Source organism: Bacillus rossius, chromosome 6 (assembly GCF_032445375.1).
Source record: "Bacillus rossius redtenbacheri isolate Brsri chromosome 6, Brsri_v3, whole genome shotgun sequence".
Classification (NCBI taxonomy): Eukaryota; Metazoa; Arthropoda; class Insecta; order Phasmatodea; family Bacillidae; genus Bacillus; species Bacillus rossius.
Window position 1 is genome coordinate 16,973,119 of NC_086334.1, and position 20,387 is coordinate 16,993,505.

The 20,387-nt window shown below is 35.6% G+C and overlaps 1 protein-coding gene across 2 annotated transcripts; it reads right to left on the reverse strand.

Moving 5' to 3' along the window:
- Positions 1 to 307: 307 nt before the first annotated feature.
- LOC134532725 (vacuolar protein sorting-associated protein 16B) lies at positions 308 to 20,015 on the reverse strand. 2 transcript variants are annotated; one of them, XM_063369515.1, is made up of 12 exons: positions 19,551 to 20,015; positions 14,786 to 14,897; positions 13,337 to 13,426; positions 12,445 to 12,536; positions 11,038 to 11,187; positions 10,176 to 10,312; positions 8,203 to 8,230; positions 5,744 to 5,885; positions 3,720 to 3,964; positions 2,696 to 2,872; positions 1,497 to 1,586; positions 308 to 387 (listed from the first exon to the last, which is right to left on the reverse strand). In XM_063369515.1, exons 1-12 carry the CDS (start codon positions 19,626 to 19,628, stop codon positions 367 to 369), a joined length of 1,362 nt encoding a protein of 453 aa, XP_063225585.1. In that variant the 5' UTR covers positions 19,629 to 20,015; the 3' UTR covers positions 308 to 366. The 2 variants fall into 2 exon arrangements, with proteins under 2 accessions (XP_063225585.1, XP_063225584.1); XM_063369514.1 differs by having other exon boundaries at positions 1,497 to 1,601.
- Between the last annotated feature and the right edge of the window lie 372 nt (positions 20,016 to 20,387).

Consider the following 20,387-nt stretch of genomic DNA (forward strand, 5'->3'; position numbering starts at 1 on the left):
CCGACGTGTTATTTTGCAAAGAATAAGTGGCATTGTCATGTTGCAATTCTTCTAGACACGATCAACTCAGGCTGATTACAACACAAAATAGGATCAAATAATATCCCTTCAAGATGATGACTAAGCTTTGTGTTTCCCAGTAGTACAGTCAAACCTTAATTACATACCCACAGTTTTTTTTTTTTTAAAAAGCTGTTTGTATCAACCAATAGATTATCTCTACTGTGCAGATCTGGTTGTAGCAGAATACATTTTTATATGTGACACAGATGCTATAAAATTGTGGACTATAAATCATAAACAAAGCAAGTTTTGAATACTTTATTAGAAACATATAAATTACTCAACATTTGCAAAGCCAGGCAGCTAATTTCTCCATTTTGTTGTCTGAAACAAAAAAAAAAGAAGCAACTGTTACACCCCTTAATCTTCACCTGTTTTCTTACGGATGCATAGCTTTAAACAATATGTAGCTGTAATCCTACCTAACAAGATTTTCATTGGTAACATCAAATATCTATGATTAAAATTTTGTAAAACTTTCAACATACAAAAAATTTATTTTAAGTACCCAATAAATTGCATAATAACAACTAAACAAATAACTTCCTTTTGAATCAACATTGTGTTTATGGCTGACTAAAAAACTTCCATAAACTTAACACATGTGGTCACTTTGCACGGGAAACAGCAACAGTAATTTACGTTATGTGGTTATTTGGTTATTTATATTTTTTATTCAATTTTAAAAACTTTAAGTATGTTAATTAAAAAAGTCTCTGTCGCGATATTATGAACATTTCTTTGCAGTTCAAGCAGTTGGTATTTTACATTGTTTGTAGTGGTAGTCATGCTCTAAATAAACCAAGTTTATGTTCTTATCTAACTTTACAGTGTTGTTGATATATTTACAATGTATTAGATTAAATAATGTTATTAAAACAAATAATGTTTAAGTTTGATATGTACAGCTGACACACATAGCTAATAAATGATATTTAAAGTATGTAGTAGTAGGAAAAGTGAAAAGGGTACTGGTGTATTTCAATGATATCGGCCGAAAATTAACAAGCGTATCATGAATCGGCAGAACCGCCGATTCAACTAAATATCGGCAAAATCTTCTTCTGCCGATTTGTATCGGTACAGCTCTAATAGTTTCTGAATAAGCATAACATTAATGGAAAATATCACAAAAGTTCTTCAGTGACAATGTTGTAAAATAAAGTTACCTAACTAATTAAAATTTATCTACTAAGATTCCACAACAGTAAAATCAACTCTAGATTATCTGCATTGGGACTTATTAGTAGCATCTGTAGGTCCGTAGAATATTCTTATTTGATATCCAAGAAATTCCAGCAAAAATAAAAAAAATGTTTTACAGTTAAACTATGATGACTTATAACTATTTTAAGGTTCTCAATCGGTAAAGGTAAAAATGACACAGAACAATTAATCATTTTCATTGATTTATATTAACATTAATTACTCACTGATGCTTTGAGAGCATTTTCAGCGTAGAAGTAGTCTTCGGATTGAGGATTCAAGTTGGCTTTGTAACTGATAAGTGCTTGGCGATCTCGCTGTAACACGAACGCCTACATGAAAAATAATACCAACTATTTATCCTAATTCAACTCACTCAATGGTACACTTATTAGTTTTCTACCTAGCAAACTTGGGTAGAGAATCAATAAAACTTCTGAACCCATAAACCCTAGTACAAAACTTCTTATGAAACCTAGAATGTGATTCAAATGTATATTGTTTAAGCCACATATTTAAAATTTATTTAATTGTAACATGTCTATTGACAGCTTAAAAGTCTTGGGTGATACGCACGACAAACAGAACATGACAGAGAAAAAAAAATGCAAAAAACGCAGAGGTACAGAACATCAATACAAAAAACTTAAAAAAAAAAGAAAAACACTAATACAAAAAAGAACAAGATGAGAAACAAAACATTAATTAAAAATATACTAACAATGAGAATATTATAAAATATAAATAAATGAACTAAGATAATGAATTGAGGTAGGTTATAATTTTCTTGGCATTTAAATTGTTTAGCCACGGAACATAGGAATTGACTTGATTAAAATTTTCAACAATATTATATACTAAATCAATTTTTTTTAGGGAACATAACATAGGTTTATAGCGCCTACTGAAGGATGTAATTTTAATTCCTGTTTTTTCTAGAAGATAGTTACTATTAAGTTTATCTTTAAAGCAGACTCAAAACAAATAAAACATCTAAAATATAGCTTCTTGAGAACAATGAGCCAAGAAGAGAGTATAAATGTAATGTAATGTAAAGTAATATTGAAATTTTGATTTTAACAAATAATTTTGGTGTGTGTGCATATGTATGTGGGGGAGGGGGGGAGAAGGTGCACATAGAATTCCATGTGTAGACTTCTTAGAAAGATAAACACTAAAATGAAAGCCAACATTAACGATAAACTCTGGGCTAACTAAAAACTCCAGAAAAAAAATGCAATATGGCAGGTCAGGTAAACAGCCAGAGTGTGCTCAAAAAAAAAATCTGAAAGAGAGCTAATCCATTAGTGCCGGATAACAGAAAGTGCCAAAAAAATATAATACCGGATTAAAGACCTTTTACTTTAACTCTACATTATGATTTGTGTGAAACGAGAGAAGACAGTTATTTCTCCATGAAACTCACGTCAATGACAGCTTTGTGGCACTTGATCTTGCGAGCCACCATCATCCTCTTCTCCAGACTGTCGATCATCTCCAAATACGTCATGAGCACATCGTCCGGGGCGTTGTACGAATGCAGGCACTCCACAACCTTCTCCGCCGGGATCGCCGACTTCAACTTCCTGCTGCCGAGCCAGCTCTGGGACACAAACAATCCCACATGAACCACTCAATATAACAATATAGTTCCAAATACATCTGTGATCACTTTATAGTTGGGGTGGTTTCTCCTTTGGTTTCCAGCATAAATGTTGTAAACAACAATACATCAGCCATTACTAGTAAAATATAGCTTCACCTTCAAGTCACAGAATATTATCAGTTCATAAGATGGCAAACAAAAGTTATGTATAAGCCAACCTCTCTTTGGATATGAACACAAACACATTCAAAAATGCTCAGTATTATTTCCTTCAGCTGAATGTTCCTTAATATGATATAATCAAGCCTACAAGGAAAATATATATATATATAAATGTAAATGATTACTTTAATAATAAAGGACCAAACAAGTCACAAATATTTAAAAATATAGAAAAACACAGCCATCACGTTTTCCAAACGAAAAAATTTGGGGTCTACCACACCAGGTATCAAACCTGTATCAGCCTTAATGGCAGGTGCATGTGTGTACTCAAAGTAATATTACAAAATAATAATACTACAGCCATTTAAAAAGTTAGGAACAATGCAGCTTACATTATGGGGCATAACTACATAAGTAAATACACTTTAATGAAATGTAAAATGCAAATGATGCACAGAAGAAAACCCAAAAATAACATTTATCCTCCTAAAAATGTCCTAAAAAACCTTTAAACATAACAAATGAAAACAAAAATGGCAGTGAATGATAAAATTGAAACAGCAAAAATACACTTTTATGAAGGTATATAAAAATATAAACTACTGTGCTACTATGAAAGTGAAAGTGATACACTCTGAGCAGAGAATGCATATTAGAGCTAGTTAATCGGCGGGGGCACCTTGGTGATGAAGAGGCCGCGAACGTCCTCCCAGGCCTGCGCGGCCGCCCGGACATTGAGCGCGGTCCACTGGAACTGGCGGTCGCACACGCCGTGCTGCTGGGCCAGGGTGAGGGGGGAGCCGGGGGAGCCGCGCGGCTCGCCCCAGTGCTGCCGGCAGCAGTGGGCCAGCGAGCCCAGCACCGGCTGGCCCACCAGGCTCCGGCACAGCTCTCCGTCCGTGCCCGCCTCCGCCAGCTGCCACTCTGCGTCAGTCCAGTCACGTCTTTGAATATATCGCAACCTGAGTACAAGACTATCGTAACTCAAAAATCAGTGCAATACTATCACAACTCAGATGCCATAGTATTGCACATATTCTTATATAATGTTTTCCAGAGTGCAACAATACATTATTTGCCATAAGTCCCATAAAAGTTAATATATTATTGCGATAGTCTTGCAGTGCCTAGATAATGATATTTTCCTGCTTATGGTAAAAATATCTCATAAACTCAATTTTATGAGTTACGATAGTCTTGTACTCAGGGTGCGATATATACTGTATAGAAGTCGCGAGTGGATAGGATTTACTCTACGTTTTTCAGAAGCATATGATAAGCAGCTTGGGAACTTCACCGCTGCAGTGCGCTGCCGTAACGCCCTGCATCGTCTTAGTTGTTATTTACACGTTAGAGCGCAGCACTGTCGCCCGCTGTCATTCCCCGCACCCCCAGCCAATCATTCACTGCAACTCAAGGTCGTTCAACGGGAGGGGGAAGGGGTGTTACGAAGAGTTTGACCCTTGTCCGCTAGGGACCACCACAAGTCGATGCCCTAGAGATGGTGGCGATTGCAGCGGTGAATTAACCAACTACCTCAAAACCGTATTAGAAATTTTAACCTGGGCTGGCGACTTCTATACAGTATATATATTCAAAGGTCACGTCGCCCTCTCATCCGCGCCCGCCACACGGCCACAGAGCGTCTTCAGGTCACGAAAGTCCAACATTACTGGTGCCGGTAGTCACACAATTTTTATTTCCAGCTAGGCCTGTGCGAATATTAGTTTTTTTTACGCAAAGTGAATATCAAAATGGATCTTTAAAATATTCGCAAAGTCAAATCAAATTGCAAATATTGTTTTCAGCAAACCTGTACAACACTTATTTTATAAAATACAAAAGTGAAGTAAAAAAATATATATATTAATCAACTATCTGTAATGTTTTAAACGGTTACGTGATTAACCAATTGGACCCTATAAGTAACATCATTCGATAAAATTATAAAATAACCATGCATAATATTAAAAGCAAAAGAAGCGTCTTATTTTGATTTTTTAAGTGACTGACTTTATTCAAGCAAAACATACAGAACACAAAAAAAAAAAATATTTTCATGAAGGAATTTCAAGTTTCCATTGTTTTAAAGCTTTGCAAAAAATTTGTAAAGCTGCACATCAGATGTGAAGCTTTTCAACATAACAGAAGCTTCAAATATAATGAATAGCAATTTTCCTGGCAAGTCAAATCAAATATTAAAAAGAGCTTCAACTCTGTCGAAGCTTCACACAGGCCTATTTCCAGCATTTGCTAACTTGCGTTTTGATTTTTATGCCTCACTTTATTTTATAGTTGCACATTAAATAAATATAAATAGTAATCTGGCTACTTAGTGTACAGTTAAAAATGGTCAAATTATCTAGTTCTAAAAAAAAATCAATACATTCCTGCAAACAGTAGATCAATATCGAATTACACTTTCTCATGTTTAATTTTGCTTACTATATATTAAAAAAATTATCCTGTGATATAATAAAAGTGTTATAAAATTTTATTTTAATGTTTTGAAAACATTCTGAAAATGGCTCACCACGTATTTGAAGATACCCTGTAAAAACTATATTTCATTTTTTATAATTTAACATTATTTTCTAAAACACTCAATTTGAAGCTTTTTATTTTTTTTTTTCGACTTGCTCTTTGCAAACAATGCACGACCAAAATATATTTTTTTCAACAAAAGGAAAGAACTTTTAATACCTATCAACTTGATGTAGTTGTCAATAAAAATGCGATCCTTGAGGTCTGGGTCGTTGAAATGATTGTTCAGGCAAGCTCTTAATTTCCGCAATCGCAACTGAGGGTTCTGCGTAGCTTTCACAGCCAGCTGGAACTGCTTCATCTGCAAACAGCGAAGCACACCTACACAGATTGTCAGTCAATGCTAATGTGAGGAAGCTACTGGAAATTGCATGGACATTAAACGTAAAAGGTTCTACTCCATAAACAAGTAACCAAATGTCAGCCGAATGCAACAAACCGTTGTTAAAATCTAAGACTATTAATTTAGACCCCTTCCCCATTTAAGACTGGAGTTTTCCCATGGCCTAACATTACCATATCCATATGAGATGTTCAAAATTTTTCACAATCTTTTTTTAAGATATTCCACACAATAAGCTATGACCTTCTTGATGTAAGTTTTTGGACATACGCCATTGCTAAGAACTTTTTCTGTTGAAGAAAAACTAATAAATAAAATAAATAAAATAAAAATACCCAAAAAAATGGGCTCTTCTCTTTCACCATTTATGGCCAGTATATTTATGGAAAACTTTGAGCAAGAAGCACTTAGCAAAAGTAATAGCCCTCCTAAAATTTGGCTCCGTTATGTGGATGACACCTTCACTGTCTGGCAGCATGCACCTGAAACTTTGGAGGCATTTGTGAACCACCTCAACTCTCTGAGGCCATCAATAAAATTCACATATGAAAAAGAAACCAAAGGTAGCATTCCTTTCCTGGATGTACTAGTCAGCAGAAAAAACAACAGCCTGGAAACTAAAGTATACAGGAAACCTACGCACACAGGCCAATACCTTAATTTTGCATCCAACCATCCCAAAACAACAAAAACTGGCATAATCCACACACTAACCAACCGAGCTGAGATTATTTGTTCTGATGAGAAATCTATTGCGGTTGAACACAATCATATAAAAAAAAAAAAACTCATAGCCAATGGTTACCCTGTCAACACCATCAAACAGCATATGAAATCCAACAAAACACTCAAATCCACAGAAACTGAGAAACCTGCAGGAACCCTAGTCATTCCGTATGTTCAAGGGCTTTCAGAAAAAATAAGACGCCTGGGAAACAAATATGGACTTCAAACAGCATTCCGTTCTAAATCTACTATTAAAAGTATTGTTATCAAGGTGAAACCAGCCACAGAAAAATTACAAACTCACAACTGTGTGTATCAGATCCCCTGTGAATGTGGCCACATGTACAATGGTGAAACTGGCAGAGCTCTATCCACCCGAATCAAAGAACACAAAAACAACTGCAAGAAGGGTGAAACCCTAAAATCCAGACTTGCTGAACATACATGGGAAAATAGCTACAAAATTCTCTAGGAAGACTCCACGCCACTCATACAGGAATCCGATAAAATAAAAAGGAAAATCAAAGAATCAGCCTTCATTATTAGCAATAAAAATATTTTCAGCCAGCAGAGCATTGAATTAAAAAATATGTGGATCCCTTTGATAAAGAGAGAAACATCCCTGCAGCACAAAACAATAGCCAATACTCAACCCACCATAACCAATCCGCTTTAACTCCATGGTGCACAGCCAATGGGGAGACAGCTCGTCTGCCATTGGCTGAGCATGATGTAGCCCTTTCTCTGATAAATACCCTCATTTTCCAGCCCCTCTGTGTTTCCGTACCATGTACGTCTCTGCCTGAGGACGGGAGCAGATAGCAGTTCCCGAAACGTCGCTTGTTTCTGTTTTTTGGGTAAAACTATTGTGTTTGTTTGTCTTTTCGTTTTGTCGTGTTTTTGTCTCGTTTCAACTGTTGTGCTGAATTATTTTGGGTTTTTATATTTTTGTGTTGTCATCATTTGTGGGGTTTTTTTTCGTTCTCTTAGTACATTTTTCTTTGTTTTTCTTTGTTTGTTGACCATATTCCTTTTTCTAAATATTTTGTGGTGTTCATATCCTTGTTGACAACAGCAATTGTTTGCTTAATTTTGTGTGGTTTTTTTTTTTTTTTTTTTGGGTATTTTTATTTATTTATTTTATTTATTAGTTTTTCTTCAACAGAAAAAGTTTTTAGCAATGGCGTATGTCCAAAAACTTACATCAAGTCATGCACTCCCATTGCACAAATCTTTCAAAGATAACGAGCTATGACCTCTTGGGCAGGAATCATGCAGGCCCTCACAAGAAGTGGGAAACCACAATCAGGATGATGGTACCAGGAATTAAAACTTTAGTCCTGCTGAATGGTAAGTCCAATGATTCACCAACGAGCCACCTACCTCAATAATGAACTACATTTTCGTAAGTACTTGAAGAGTAGTGCATGTGTGATTTCTTTCCCGTGAGTGTCTTTCTACAAGTACAGGCCTGTGAGTGCATGTGTTCATTTTTCACTTTGAACTGTTCAAAGCAATTGTAAAACATAAATTATTTGGTAACACTTACTGCGGCTTCTTTGGTCTGTCCCACCATCCTGAAAAAAATATACAGCTAAAGTATTGTTCAAGAAATAGTAATTCACTATTCAATTAATTTTACTGGGTCAAAATTGATAAACATTTAACTAGGAACAAGATTTTATGGTTTTATTTTAGGCTATTTTCATTTTTTAAACAGGATTTTCGAGTGTTGTTTTTAGTTCTTTATGAACTCTGTTCATTCATAAATATAGCACATTATTAAACAAATACAACACTTATGTTTCATAATTCTCCAAAATAGTTTATTGTGACTGATACACTATGTACTATGCACTAATAATTTGTAATATGCATTTATAACTAGTCAGAATAAAATTAATCTGCAAGTAATTGTGTGTTTGAAAAATGTACCAATGCCGTAATGTCAAAATGAGTTACTAATTAACAGTTAATAGATCAAAAAATAAAAAAATTCTATCTCTATAGCTATAGTACATCAATTTGGTACAACTTTCATGCTAAATCTTCTATATTCCTTGAGTTTAATATATTAAAAGATATCACTTTTAGTGTTCCGAGTTAAATTTTTGATTTAAAATTTTGATTACTTTGGGCTTTCAGTTGCATTTTGATGCTTTATGCTTGCATTTTGGTGATAAATGGTATACGTATTGACATGTTTTTCGGTGTTATTTCAGTTTTATCGCAATTCACTGTATAATCTTGTCCCTACTGATAACGTGATAAATAAAACACGATTACAGTGAAAAGTCATAGTCTATGATTCAACACATTCTGGCTGTTGACATTGGTCACCAGGTGGTATTACTGCGCTGCCTGCGTTTATAGTTCGCTCAGAGTTCACTGCCATTTTTCATTTCAGTATAGTCTTTCCTGTGTTCTAGCAGGTGACATTTCAATTTTTGTGTGTATGTTAGAGTATAATGATTTTAGGGCAAAGACCAATGCTTCTCTGTATTTTTTTCCTTCCACAGGGCAGCTTATAACATTTTTTTTTAAAATATCATTGTTCTGTATATTAATTTTTCCTTGGTAGTCACGTAAAAACTATACTGATGTGCGATAATACAAATTGTTAACCTGGCATTGTCAGGGCCCCAAACATGCTGGATTTAACAACTTTCACAACAGCACCTTAGAATTAAAAATAAGGATAACTATCAATGATAGCTACACTTCTGTTAAGACATCCAAAATCATTACAAATAACAACCTCTGTAGTACCAGTGATACATGGTTAGTATTTTATGAAATTGGTAACTCATGTTAATGTGCAAAAAATAGCAAAAACATCTGTTGGTACAACTGAGAATACTTTATTTACACCAATCAGGTTTATTTATCTTCTTAAGACTTGGTCTCACACGGCATGTTGGTTTGTTAATTTTATTTTTTGTCATTACTATTACCTGATGGCTTTTCCTGTGTATTTGTGACAATAGCTATTTTGCATTTTGTTTTTCCCCTAAATTTTCTCAACAAAAATCTTCTAAATATTATTTAATTGCAGTAAACATTCATGACAAGTGTTAGCAATTATAATTACTTGAGTGACCTTTTACCTATCAAAAATAAGGTTTCGTAAATATCTAGTGGAAAATGTGAGTCCAAAAACAAATGTAAAAAAATTATAAAAATAAATTTATCTGAAAATCTGTTAATTAACAGCAATTACAAAAAATAAAGAAAACCACTCAGTGTGTGAAACTGAGTCTTAAATGAAAAACCATTGTGACACTCTTAAGAAATGTTCCTTTACCATTTTTATTCATGAAAAGATAATTTACTACATACTACAATCCATTAATAAATGTTTAACCATTTTACTTAAAATATAACACAAGCCAAAATTATCTCTTTGATAACTGGGATGCGTAGCCTGTAGTGTGAAACTGTAATTTGAATCAAAGCAAATTGCCTACCAAACAAAAATTTCAGGGTTTTTAAAACACACAGTAAGTACACTAGAATACTAACTGCAGGAGGTCAGCAAGTTCGTGCACTTGCAGCCTGGTTGCCAAGTAGTTGGCGTACTGAGCCACTGCTGTGGGACGCGTCCTCAGCAACTGGTACACCAGTGATTTCTTCAGGGTCTTCACCAGGAACAAAACAATCTGCACATTGCAAAACACAGCCAAAAATTTTAAAAAACCAATACGCTTTATCGGCACAATCAATGTTCTTTATACTTTTTTAACAGACTGTGTTATATGAAAAATTTTAAATGCAAACTAAATATTATGTAAAAAAAAATTTCAGAGATGGGATAACGCAAATATTTCTCAATACTAAACATTTCACACTGATTTTTTTGACAAAATCCGAAAATCAATACCTTTTGTCACAATATACTTTTAATATAATATTACAGGTACTGAAAACCATATAGCTTCAAAAGTGATACTTGCACATAAAAACACCAATAATACTTTATACAGACCAAAAAACATACCAGTCTTGTACCTGATGACCTACAGACATTTTTTTAAATGAGACCCTTATGTTATAGCCTGTGGAAACTTTAAAGATACATCTGACTGCACTTCTTGTGCATCATTTCAGCTCTGATACTCATACCTAGTTGCTAAAACAATATGTTTAGTTATAAAATAATGTCTGATTTTCTCAAAGACAGTTAAACTGTCTTTGAGCATTGCACATAGGCCAATTCATTTAGTAGTAGTTTTTTTACCATGTCTTAGAAGGACCAAATGGTTTAAAATTTGTTGTGTCACGAGTCAAGTAAAAAAGTTACTCTGTTATGGTACTAGGGTTCCACAGTTATTAAACAAAATCATGAATTTTTTTTTCCTATGAAGTAATACGAGGAGACGCTTACTGCCAGGATTGCATTCCCGTCTCCCAGCTTCACCGCAGCGTCCAGCAAGTCGGTCTTGCTGGCCTTGGAGCGGTACAGCTCCAGAGAATACGGCTGTCCCAGAAGGAGCTTCTTTATCGTCACGTCGACGGGCGGCGGAGTCCAGCGGCCCTGCACAAACACCTTGTGAGCGTCCTGTCTTCCAGGGTCATGACGACAACCCTCCCCTTCCCCCTTACCCAGAGATCCGGCTGAGCTGAGCAGGACGTATCCGTAGCCTCCTCACTTTCAAGAGTGTTATACATATTTTTTCACAAAATGATTCTTTAAGAAGTATTGTAAAGTAACACTGAAAATTTGTTTTGCTGTGTGCTATGACAGGGTGTCTGTAAATACTTGGTGAAACAATGTCAGAAATTATTCAAAAATTGTAATACAACTTCTTGATACTTTTTTATACCAACTGTATTTTTTATACACAATTATCATCACTAAACCTAATGAGAAACAGGTACACTATTAGCAGAAATGTGCCAATTTTTATGTTAGAAAGCTAAGAACCTTTACTAGAAAAATTTTACACAACAGTGAACAGTTTTCACATATTTATATTTCATGTGTGTAAAAAAAAAAATAAGACAGCAAAATGTTGTTTGAGACTAAAAATTATAATTGCAAAACTCAACATATAAAATTAAATATTTCAGTATTGGTTAAAGTTGTAAATTTTTTGTAAATCTAAATAATGTATGTGAGTACTGTACGCTATTATGCAATTGGTACAATGATAGAGATTCAAAAATCATTATAAGACATGTACAGTATGAACAACTTTTGTATCATTTCTTCCTGTTGGTTAAACTTGAAATGAAAAATAAAACGGGTTCTGATTACTAGACTCCAAAATACTCTATTTATTTACACAACTCATCTCGACATAAAAATATGTTTGTTAATTATGCACACCTATATTTTATATCAAAATATGTATTAGATGTTTTTGTTATAATAAATAAATGATAGTTTTTTTTTAAATATATTTTCCCCTTTCCCCTCCCCTTCACTTACCCGAATATTTTATATCCCTGAAAGCTTGTTTAGAACATTTTATTCTGATGTAAGACTCTTTTCAATGTGAATCATCTTAAATAATGGGTCAAGTACAAATTAAAAAAAAAAAAAACATCAATGGTGAAATTTGACACACACTATCATCACTAGTATAAAATGAATTTATTTTCAACTATGACAAACTTACAAAACACTTGGACTTTTTAAGCTGAATTAAAATTAAACCAAGAAGTGTATTTAACAAAAACCAATTAGGCATGTCAGCAAGTGCTAAATAGCACGAGAATACATGCCAAGGGTAGTATACATGTGCTCCCTCCAGGCATCAGTCATGCACGCTGGAAACGGCCAACTGACCTCCACTTGACGTCGCAGCATCCTCAACTGCTCCTCCACACCAGCACCTCTGGCGACCAGCGGTCTCTGGCGGTGAGCAGCAAAATCCAGAACTGATCAACACAGTTCCAAATTATTAACATCACTGCATATATTCACACTTCACAATCCAGTATTAGTGTCCAGCGTCTCAACTTTGTCAATAAGTCGACACAAAGATTTTTTTCTCAAGGATAAGAGGTACACGATCAAGTGAAACCTAGAAGTTTTGAGTCTTTCTTCCTTTCATCTTATATAATTCAACAACTAGCTAAATCACAACTGATACTTTATGGCAAGCTTCTGAGTTCATTACCATAGCAGCCACTAAGAAGATGGTTATGTTGTTTCATAGGATAAATATAAAATAATAATAAGTCATAATATTGGCTCCTATTTGATTAAGCTAAATACCAGTGAAATTTAACCATCGCTTTTCCAGTCCCACCAAGCACCCCACACACACACAAACACAAACACACAAACACACACAAAAACACACAAACACACACAAAAACACACAAACACACACAAAAACACACATATATCTAATGTAAAAATTTTTTACTTGTTTCTTACTGCACATTGTAGTTGTTTTATAGTCCAAAATTTAAGAATGTTGCCAAATGAAAAATAAAATATTGAAGAAAGCATACAGAGTAACCTTTTAATTTTTGAAGCCCAGTACTACTGATGCCAAATAATTACAAATGTATTGATATTGCAGATTATCAAAATACAATCTCAGTGATAATTCCATTGCACAAAATTGCAATGTTTGACTAGACCTTATTTAACCCAAAAATCTTTGCAAGCATATACAAGCAAATAAAATCTGGTAGCTTGGATACTAATTGCACAACCATATACTCACTGCATTGCAAAGCTTCTTCGGATATTAGAGAGTGAAGAGGTCGTTTTACAACTTCAGGATCATCCAATACAGTGGCCTTGGAGAATGTACCTGTAATTAGTGAATGAAAAAAATAAATAAATAAATAACCCAACATCTTGAGGACAATCTAAAATCAACCAAATAACAATCCACTTAGTAAAATGGTAAAGTACTGTACATTTAAAAGTGGTTGCCATACAAGTAGACAGCTGAAAAATGCTGAACTAAACCACAAAGCCATAATAGGAATACATAATAGGAAATGATGATAGCTCTTGCATATTCACCTGCTAATTTTTATAAGGAACAATAATATGCTTACCATTCGTTTGGCAGTTGCATTCAAAAACAATAATTATAATTTACCATTTTTAAATTAGTTAAAATATTATTTTCCTTTAGTTAATTGTTGACCTGAGGATAGTTTATATGTAAATAATTATAAACACAAAATTTGCACAGCAGCAACACAAAAAATTACTATCATTTCACATTTACTTTCATAAATTAAAATCCAAACTTATTTATGGAGGAAGGGAAACATAATGTCCTCTCTTGCCGCCACCAGCAACTGGGGTTTAAGGTTATTCCCAGCACAAAGAATGCATAACCACCCAGATAATATTGGGTGGAGGTGTCTTGCATAACCTAACCTCTGCACCACTGTGGCCCTGCAATGTACAGTCAAACCTCAATAAAACCAATCTGAAAGGACCATAATTTTCTCTCTTTGCAATAACAAGGTTTTTATGAACCATAAGTACCATTACAAAATTTAATCATAATTTTTATATAATTTCTCAATACAATTCTAATAAAATTTTAATAATTTCTAGTTTAGTTCACGCATAACACACCTAAAAAATAGAATATGTTCCAAGAAAACTTGCACACAATTTTATACAGCACCATATATACTTTTTTTTATGGATTGTAAAATAAAATTTTAGTATGGCTACACCTGTAGCTTAAAAATATTTTGTACTGTACTACTTTTTAAAGGAAAACAGAAGGATAAAGCAAAGGTTTATAAATTAACCACAAAAAAAAATATACCCTTTTGGAAGACTAAAATTTCTTAGCTTCCCTCCCCCCCCCCCCCCCCCCCAATCCACCCCAAACCACCTTCCTTTTGTACATGGAACCAAAATAATGGCATCAGTATTATTTTAGTTGAAACTACACATTATTTCTTTACATTATTCTAGAGTACACATTTGTATTAATTATCTTCTACTTCATGTAATTGTTTACCATTGAAAATAAAACAACATTATTATGTGTATGAGTGTCTGGTCCAGTGTAGCTTTATAAACAATTATTCCAGGATTTTAAAAAAAGGGGCTGAAGACCACTTTTTTTAAAGAAATGAGTTTCAAATGCGCACACACCTCCGCCTCTAGGGCACGAAAGTGCACGAGTAGTCACCTGCGAGCGAGTCTGTGCTCAGAGGAGTGGCTACACTTCCTATCCCGGCCCTCACTTGCTGCGACAGTCGCGCTGCCCCGCTCCTCGATACTCCACACAGCTGGCTGCCGAACTACAACATCACACGTCACACTTCTCTGTCATTTGGCACAAATGATTCACAGGCAGCAGCACCGACTAGCTTACGAGGCTGCCCAGCGGTCGAACAACAACTACTCGTATATATTAAAACCTGTTTTAAAGCTCTCTAAAAAACACTTTGATTCGGAGATCTGTTTAGCAATGGTAATACGGGCCATATAAACACTTACATTAATACAAATTAACCTGTGAAAAATTAATTTTTATCATTTTTAGTAGTATAAAATTTAACACAAACTTTGTACTTCTTATCCAAATACAAATACTTCTTAGAAGTATGTCATGACTTAGCAGTGATTATTTGTGACAATTCATGTCTTGATTATTGTAATGTACAGGTTATGCTATAGTCAAATTTACATTGTATCATAAAGATACTACAATTTGAACTAATACATATTATCAAGTTTGAATGATTTTTGTTTTTTGTTAGCAAATGCGTTGCTAGATACACTTGTATGTCCCAAAATGATTCATGTGAAGTCACTATGAATCGTGGAAGTTCAGAAGTACAGTACCTATCTGAGGTTATCAAATTTCTTTTTTTAAGATATCATAAGTACAATGATAATGAACTGAGATTATCTATTATCTTTGAAAGATTTGTGCAATGTTAGTGCATGTCACATCAGTGGCGGATACAGAAAAATCTCAAGGGGGGGGGGGGGGGGCGCAGGTCTACCTCTTCCACACACTCCCTTGTTACGTCACCTTGGTTGCTTGGATGCAGCCAGAGATCTTTTTCCAAGCTCTATCCGTTTCATTTACGTCTCGCCCGAATATTTGCTGTTGTTGGTGCATAATTGTGTGCTATTTGTAGTTAAAATGGCCAATTGTGCAGTATATAAATGTCAAAATCACTACAGAAAAACTAAAGATTCTAGTCACATGCAAAGCTTAATAAAACTTTATTCAAACTGTTTCCAAGACATGAAGTCGTTAAAGGCAAGTGTATGAATGTGTATTGTATAACATCGGCGGCCGGGTGCGCGCCCTCCCCTTGCCAAGAACCATGCTTGGTGCTGGGCTGCCCTGATCAAGGGGGGGGCGCGCGCCCCCTGCGCCCCCTCTATGAATCCGCCACTGTGTCACATGACTTGATGTAAACATTTGGACATACTCCATTGCTAAGCACATGTATGTCTGTAGAAGAAAACTACAAAAACACAAATGACAAAAACACAAATTAAACAAAAAAAAATTGCTGTTGTCAGGATATAAACACCACATAATATTCCATAACAGGAATATGGTCAACAAACAAAGAAAAAACAAAGAAAAATGGACTAACAGAACAAAGAAAAAACACAAATGATGACAGCACAAAAAATATTGAACCCAAAAATTCAGCACAACAGTTGAAACGAGACAAAACCACACCAAAACGAAAAGACGAAACAAACAAAATTTTCCAAAAAACAGAAAAGAACGAAAAAAAAACCCACAAATGATGACAGCACAAAAATATTGATCCCAAAAAAATTTGGCACAACAGTTGAAACGAGACAAATACACTACAAAACGAAAAGACAAAACAAACACAATAGTTTTCTAAAACAGAAACAAGTTTTTTTTGCTTAATATGTGTTTTTGTCATTTGTGTTTTTTGTAGTTTTCTTCTACAGAATACATGTGCTTAGCAATGGCGTATGTCCAAAAGTTTACATCAAGTGAGATTATCTAATTTATTTTGTTTAAGATATCATGAGCAAAATGATAATGAAAGTATATAAACCTGGTCCACTAAAAATTATAAAATGAGGCCATTTATATGTATAGTAAAGTTTTTTTGAATATTAATGTACTCACAAATTTTACACAGATTGTTACCTACAATTTAAAGTTCAGCAACATTTTTATTAATTGTCACTCGTTTAACTGTCAGTTTCTGTTATCCATCATCTAAAAAAAAGTGGGCATATCAACATACAGCTATCTTTAAAATTGTCTACGAATTAATTATACACCCTACAAAACGGAACATGGCTGCGCAGAAAGGTTGAGCCTCAAAAACACAAAAGGAGCTGACAATTTTTTCAAGTAGTAGGTTTATAGTAGTACATATACAGTACACGTGCAATACATTTATGTACATTACTACTCTTATACTCATTGAAGTTTATATTGTTTTGTAAAATTAAATCAATATGTATGTATTATTTACTTTTGAAGGGTTTAATTTCTATTTTCGTCCAAGCTTGCAGTGAAATCCATTACTGTGCATATGCGTAAATAGATTTCTGTTATCTGTCTATTCAATTATCTGTCACAGCCCTAATCCAGACGGTAATGATTAATTAGGTTTTACTGTACATATGTTTACTGTACATATTATTATTATTTTTATTATTATTATTATTACTTAACCTGCAATTGGGCTTTCACCCGGTGGCAAGAACTCCCACTCACTCCCCTCTCCCCCCCCCCCTCCATCAGCTTTCTCCTCAGCTCCCTCCCATCCCTGACCTCCACCATTTCCTCCCCCAGCCCATTCCACTCCCTCCCCGTCCTCACCAGGAAGGTGTTCCGCCCTCTCTCTGTCCGCCTCCACACCCTCTGGAGCTTACATCTGTGGTCTCTTCGTCCTCTGTACTCCCCTCTATGTACTTTGCTTCCCAATTGCCCCCATCCCCCTTCCCCCTTCAGCACCTTGAACATCCTGACCAACCTTTCCACTCTTCTTCTCCTCTGTAACGTTTCCCACCCCAACTCCTTAATCATTTCCGTTGGGCTATGCAGTTTCCCATCCTGCCCCTCCCTCCTTCTCCACATTCCCATCACCCACCTAGCCGCTCTGCGCTGCACCCCTTCCAGCTCCTTCACCTCAGTCACCAGGTAGGGGTCCCAGACCGCCGCCGCATACTCCAACATTGGCCTGACCAATGTGGAGTATGCCTTCTCCTTTGTCCTCCTCCCAGCTCCCTGCAGGGTCCTACCAAGCAACCCCAGCGCCTGCCTTCCCCTCCTGACCACCCCCTCTATGTGCTCCGCCCATCCTAGGTCATTTTTCAGTGTCACCCCCAGGTACTTATATCCTGCTGCCTCTCTTATCTCCTGCCCCTTCCAGTAATATACATTTCGTGTGACTTTCCTCCTCTTTGTAAATCTGACAACTTTTGTCTTACCAACATTCAAGGACATTCCATTTTTCTCCGTCCATTGCTCCAACCTTATCAAGTCCTCTGTTAAACATCCCCCTTCCCCCACAACCTCATACACTACACAGTCATCTGCAAATAGCCTCCATCTGGCTTTCATGCCCTCCCCCAGATCGTTTATCATAATTGTGAACAACAGAGGCCCCAGCACACTCCCCTGTGGCACCCCCGACGTCACTTCCCCCTCCTCGGAGCTTTCCTCACCCACTCTCACTCTTTGTCTTCTATTCCTCAGGAAATCACCCACCCAGTTTACCACCCTTCCATCCCTCACCAGCAACTCAACCTTTTCCATTAACCTCCTATGGGGGACCTTATCAAACGCCTTTTCAAAATCTATAAAGATTGCATCTATCTGCTTCCCCCCGTCCACCGCTTCCACCAGGTCTTCCAACAGCCCAGCCATCTGGGTCTCGCATGAGAACCCCATCCTGAATCCATGCTGCCTGTTATCCACCCACCCCAGATCTTCCATTTCCCCCTTTACGTACCTTCCTACCAACCTCTCCATCACTTTTCCTACACAGGACGTCAAACTGACCGGCCTGTAACTTCCTGGCTCCGCCTTATCATTTCCCCCCTTGTAGATGGGAACTACCACTGCCTCCTTCCATTCCATTGGTAGTTTCCCCTCCTCCAGAGACTGCTTGAAAACCTCCAACAGGTACTTCCCAATCTCCCTATCACCCAACTTCAAATGACTATTCCCTATACCATCTGGCCCAGCTGCCTTTCTCCCTTTCAACCTCCTGATCACCTTAATTACATCTGTCAGTCGCAGCTCAAAGGCCTTCCTGTTTACGTTAATACTGATTTAATAATTTATTTAGGTCTTACCCAGCTTATAGGTGGAAAATAAGTTACTGTGTGTTAATGTTAACTTTTGTCTATAAAAAAACCGTAATAGGATTTTTTCTTCATTTTTTTACATGCAGTGCTATTTTGTGCTAAGCCAGTGCATATGTTTTGTGCTTTTCTTTCATAACTCAAGACATGAATAAAGTTAGCACTGAGTCCCTATCATTTAATGCTTGTAGAATACGACAGCATGGTCTCTTGTGGCCCAAATATCGAGACTTGGTTGGTATATGTTCTCCAGTGTAACACTATTAAGGCCGCATCAGGTTAGCAGCAGTCTATCTAACCATCATTAAGTAAAATTAAAATTAAGTGCCTGCTATGACAGATTAAGACAAGGTCAGCAACATAATAAACACTTTAAAATATTTAGTAGATATCAAGACTACACAGCAGAGTTGTGCTACTGCATAATCAAATTCTCAAATACATTGTAAAACTTTAAAAAAAAAAAAAAAAAAAAAAAAAACTTTTTTCTTATTTTCTCAATTCTATTTTAATTTTTATGTTTCCAATAAGTGTAATAAATCAATTTTGTGCGACATCTTTTCAAGATGTTACCAACATCGGCTACTTATTAATATAAATGCCAAATTTTAATTTCTTGCCTCGTCTTCTTCAAAGTTAAAAGCTTTTGTTTCACTTTCATGCCAATAATCTTCATCTTCCTCCACTCTTACAGCCATCTTACAATCATAATCTAACTTGACAAGATTATTTATGAGAATGTAAAACTTATGTGACAATCCATTTTTCACAAATACACGAACATAACCAATATAAAGTTTTCAATTGACACACATCAACACCTCACATTCTCACAAACCAGAAATCATAGCTAATTCGCAAACTAACTCAGATAGTTTGATATTATTGATCAATCAAATAAATTTATAAGTACATTTGATAGGGTAGGGTTTCACGATGGTTTATAGCAAACACATAAACACACTTTGACAGACATAATGACCAACATAACAGCGTATAAATACGTATTAATAGTTATAACATTTCTGACTTTATTCATGTAGTAAAACTGACATGTCTCGTTTTATATAAAACTAAATATATATATACATATAGAGTGAAAAATAGTTTGGCTGATTAAAACCTTTGTTACGTAATGCATGACTGTTTCCGAATTATAATTTTTGTTTTAATGGCGGCAGTTCAAGAGCGAGAATGGTGTGAATTTTGGTTGGGAAAACTAAGATTAAAAAATTCTTTTCAACACGCCCGAATATTTAATCCTTGTGTAACTTGAACCTTTTTATGTAAATATCCGTTTGTTTGCCTGTGCAGCAATGCGGGCGATGCCATGCGTGAGTCCCTACCGTGCTTGTAAACAGCTTGGCCTACACTGAAATCCATGATTCCAATAACATTTTACAAAGCCCTGTGGCGGATCCACAGGCTTGTATGAATGAGCCAATAAGGAGGCTCAT

Bases quoted from the DNA above. Each gene is read 5' to 3' on its own strand.
- LOC134532725 (XM_063369514.1), bottom strand. From the start codon at position 19,628: ATGGCTGTAAGAGTGGAGGAAGATGAAGATTATTGGCATGAAAGTGAA. The intron at 14,898-19,550 runs GCAAGAAATTAA...GTGATGTTGTAG, and splicing joins TTAACTTTGAAGAAGACGAG to TTCGGCAGCCAGCTGTGTGG. The intron at 11,188-12,444 runs GTCAGTTGGCCG...GTGTTTGTGCAG, and splicing joins TGCTGCGACGTCAAGTGGAG to GGCCGCTGGACTCCGCCGCC.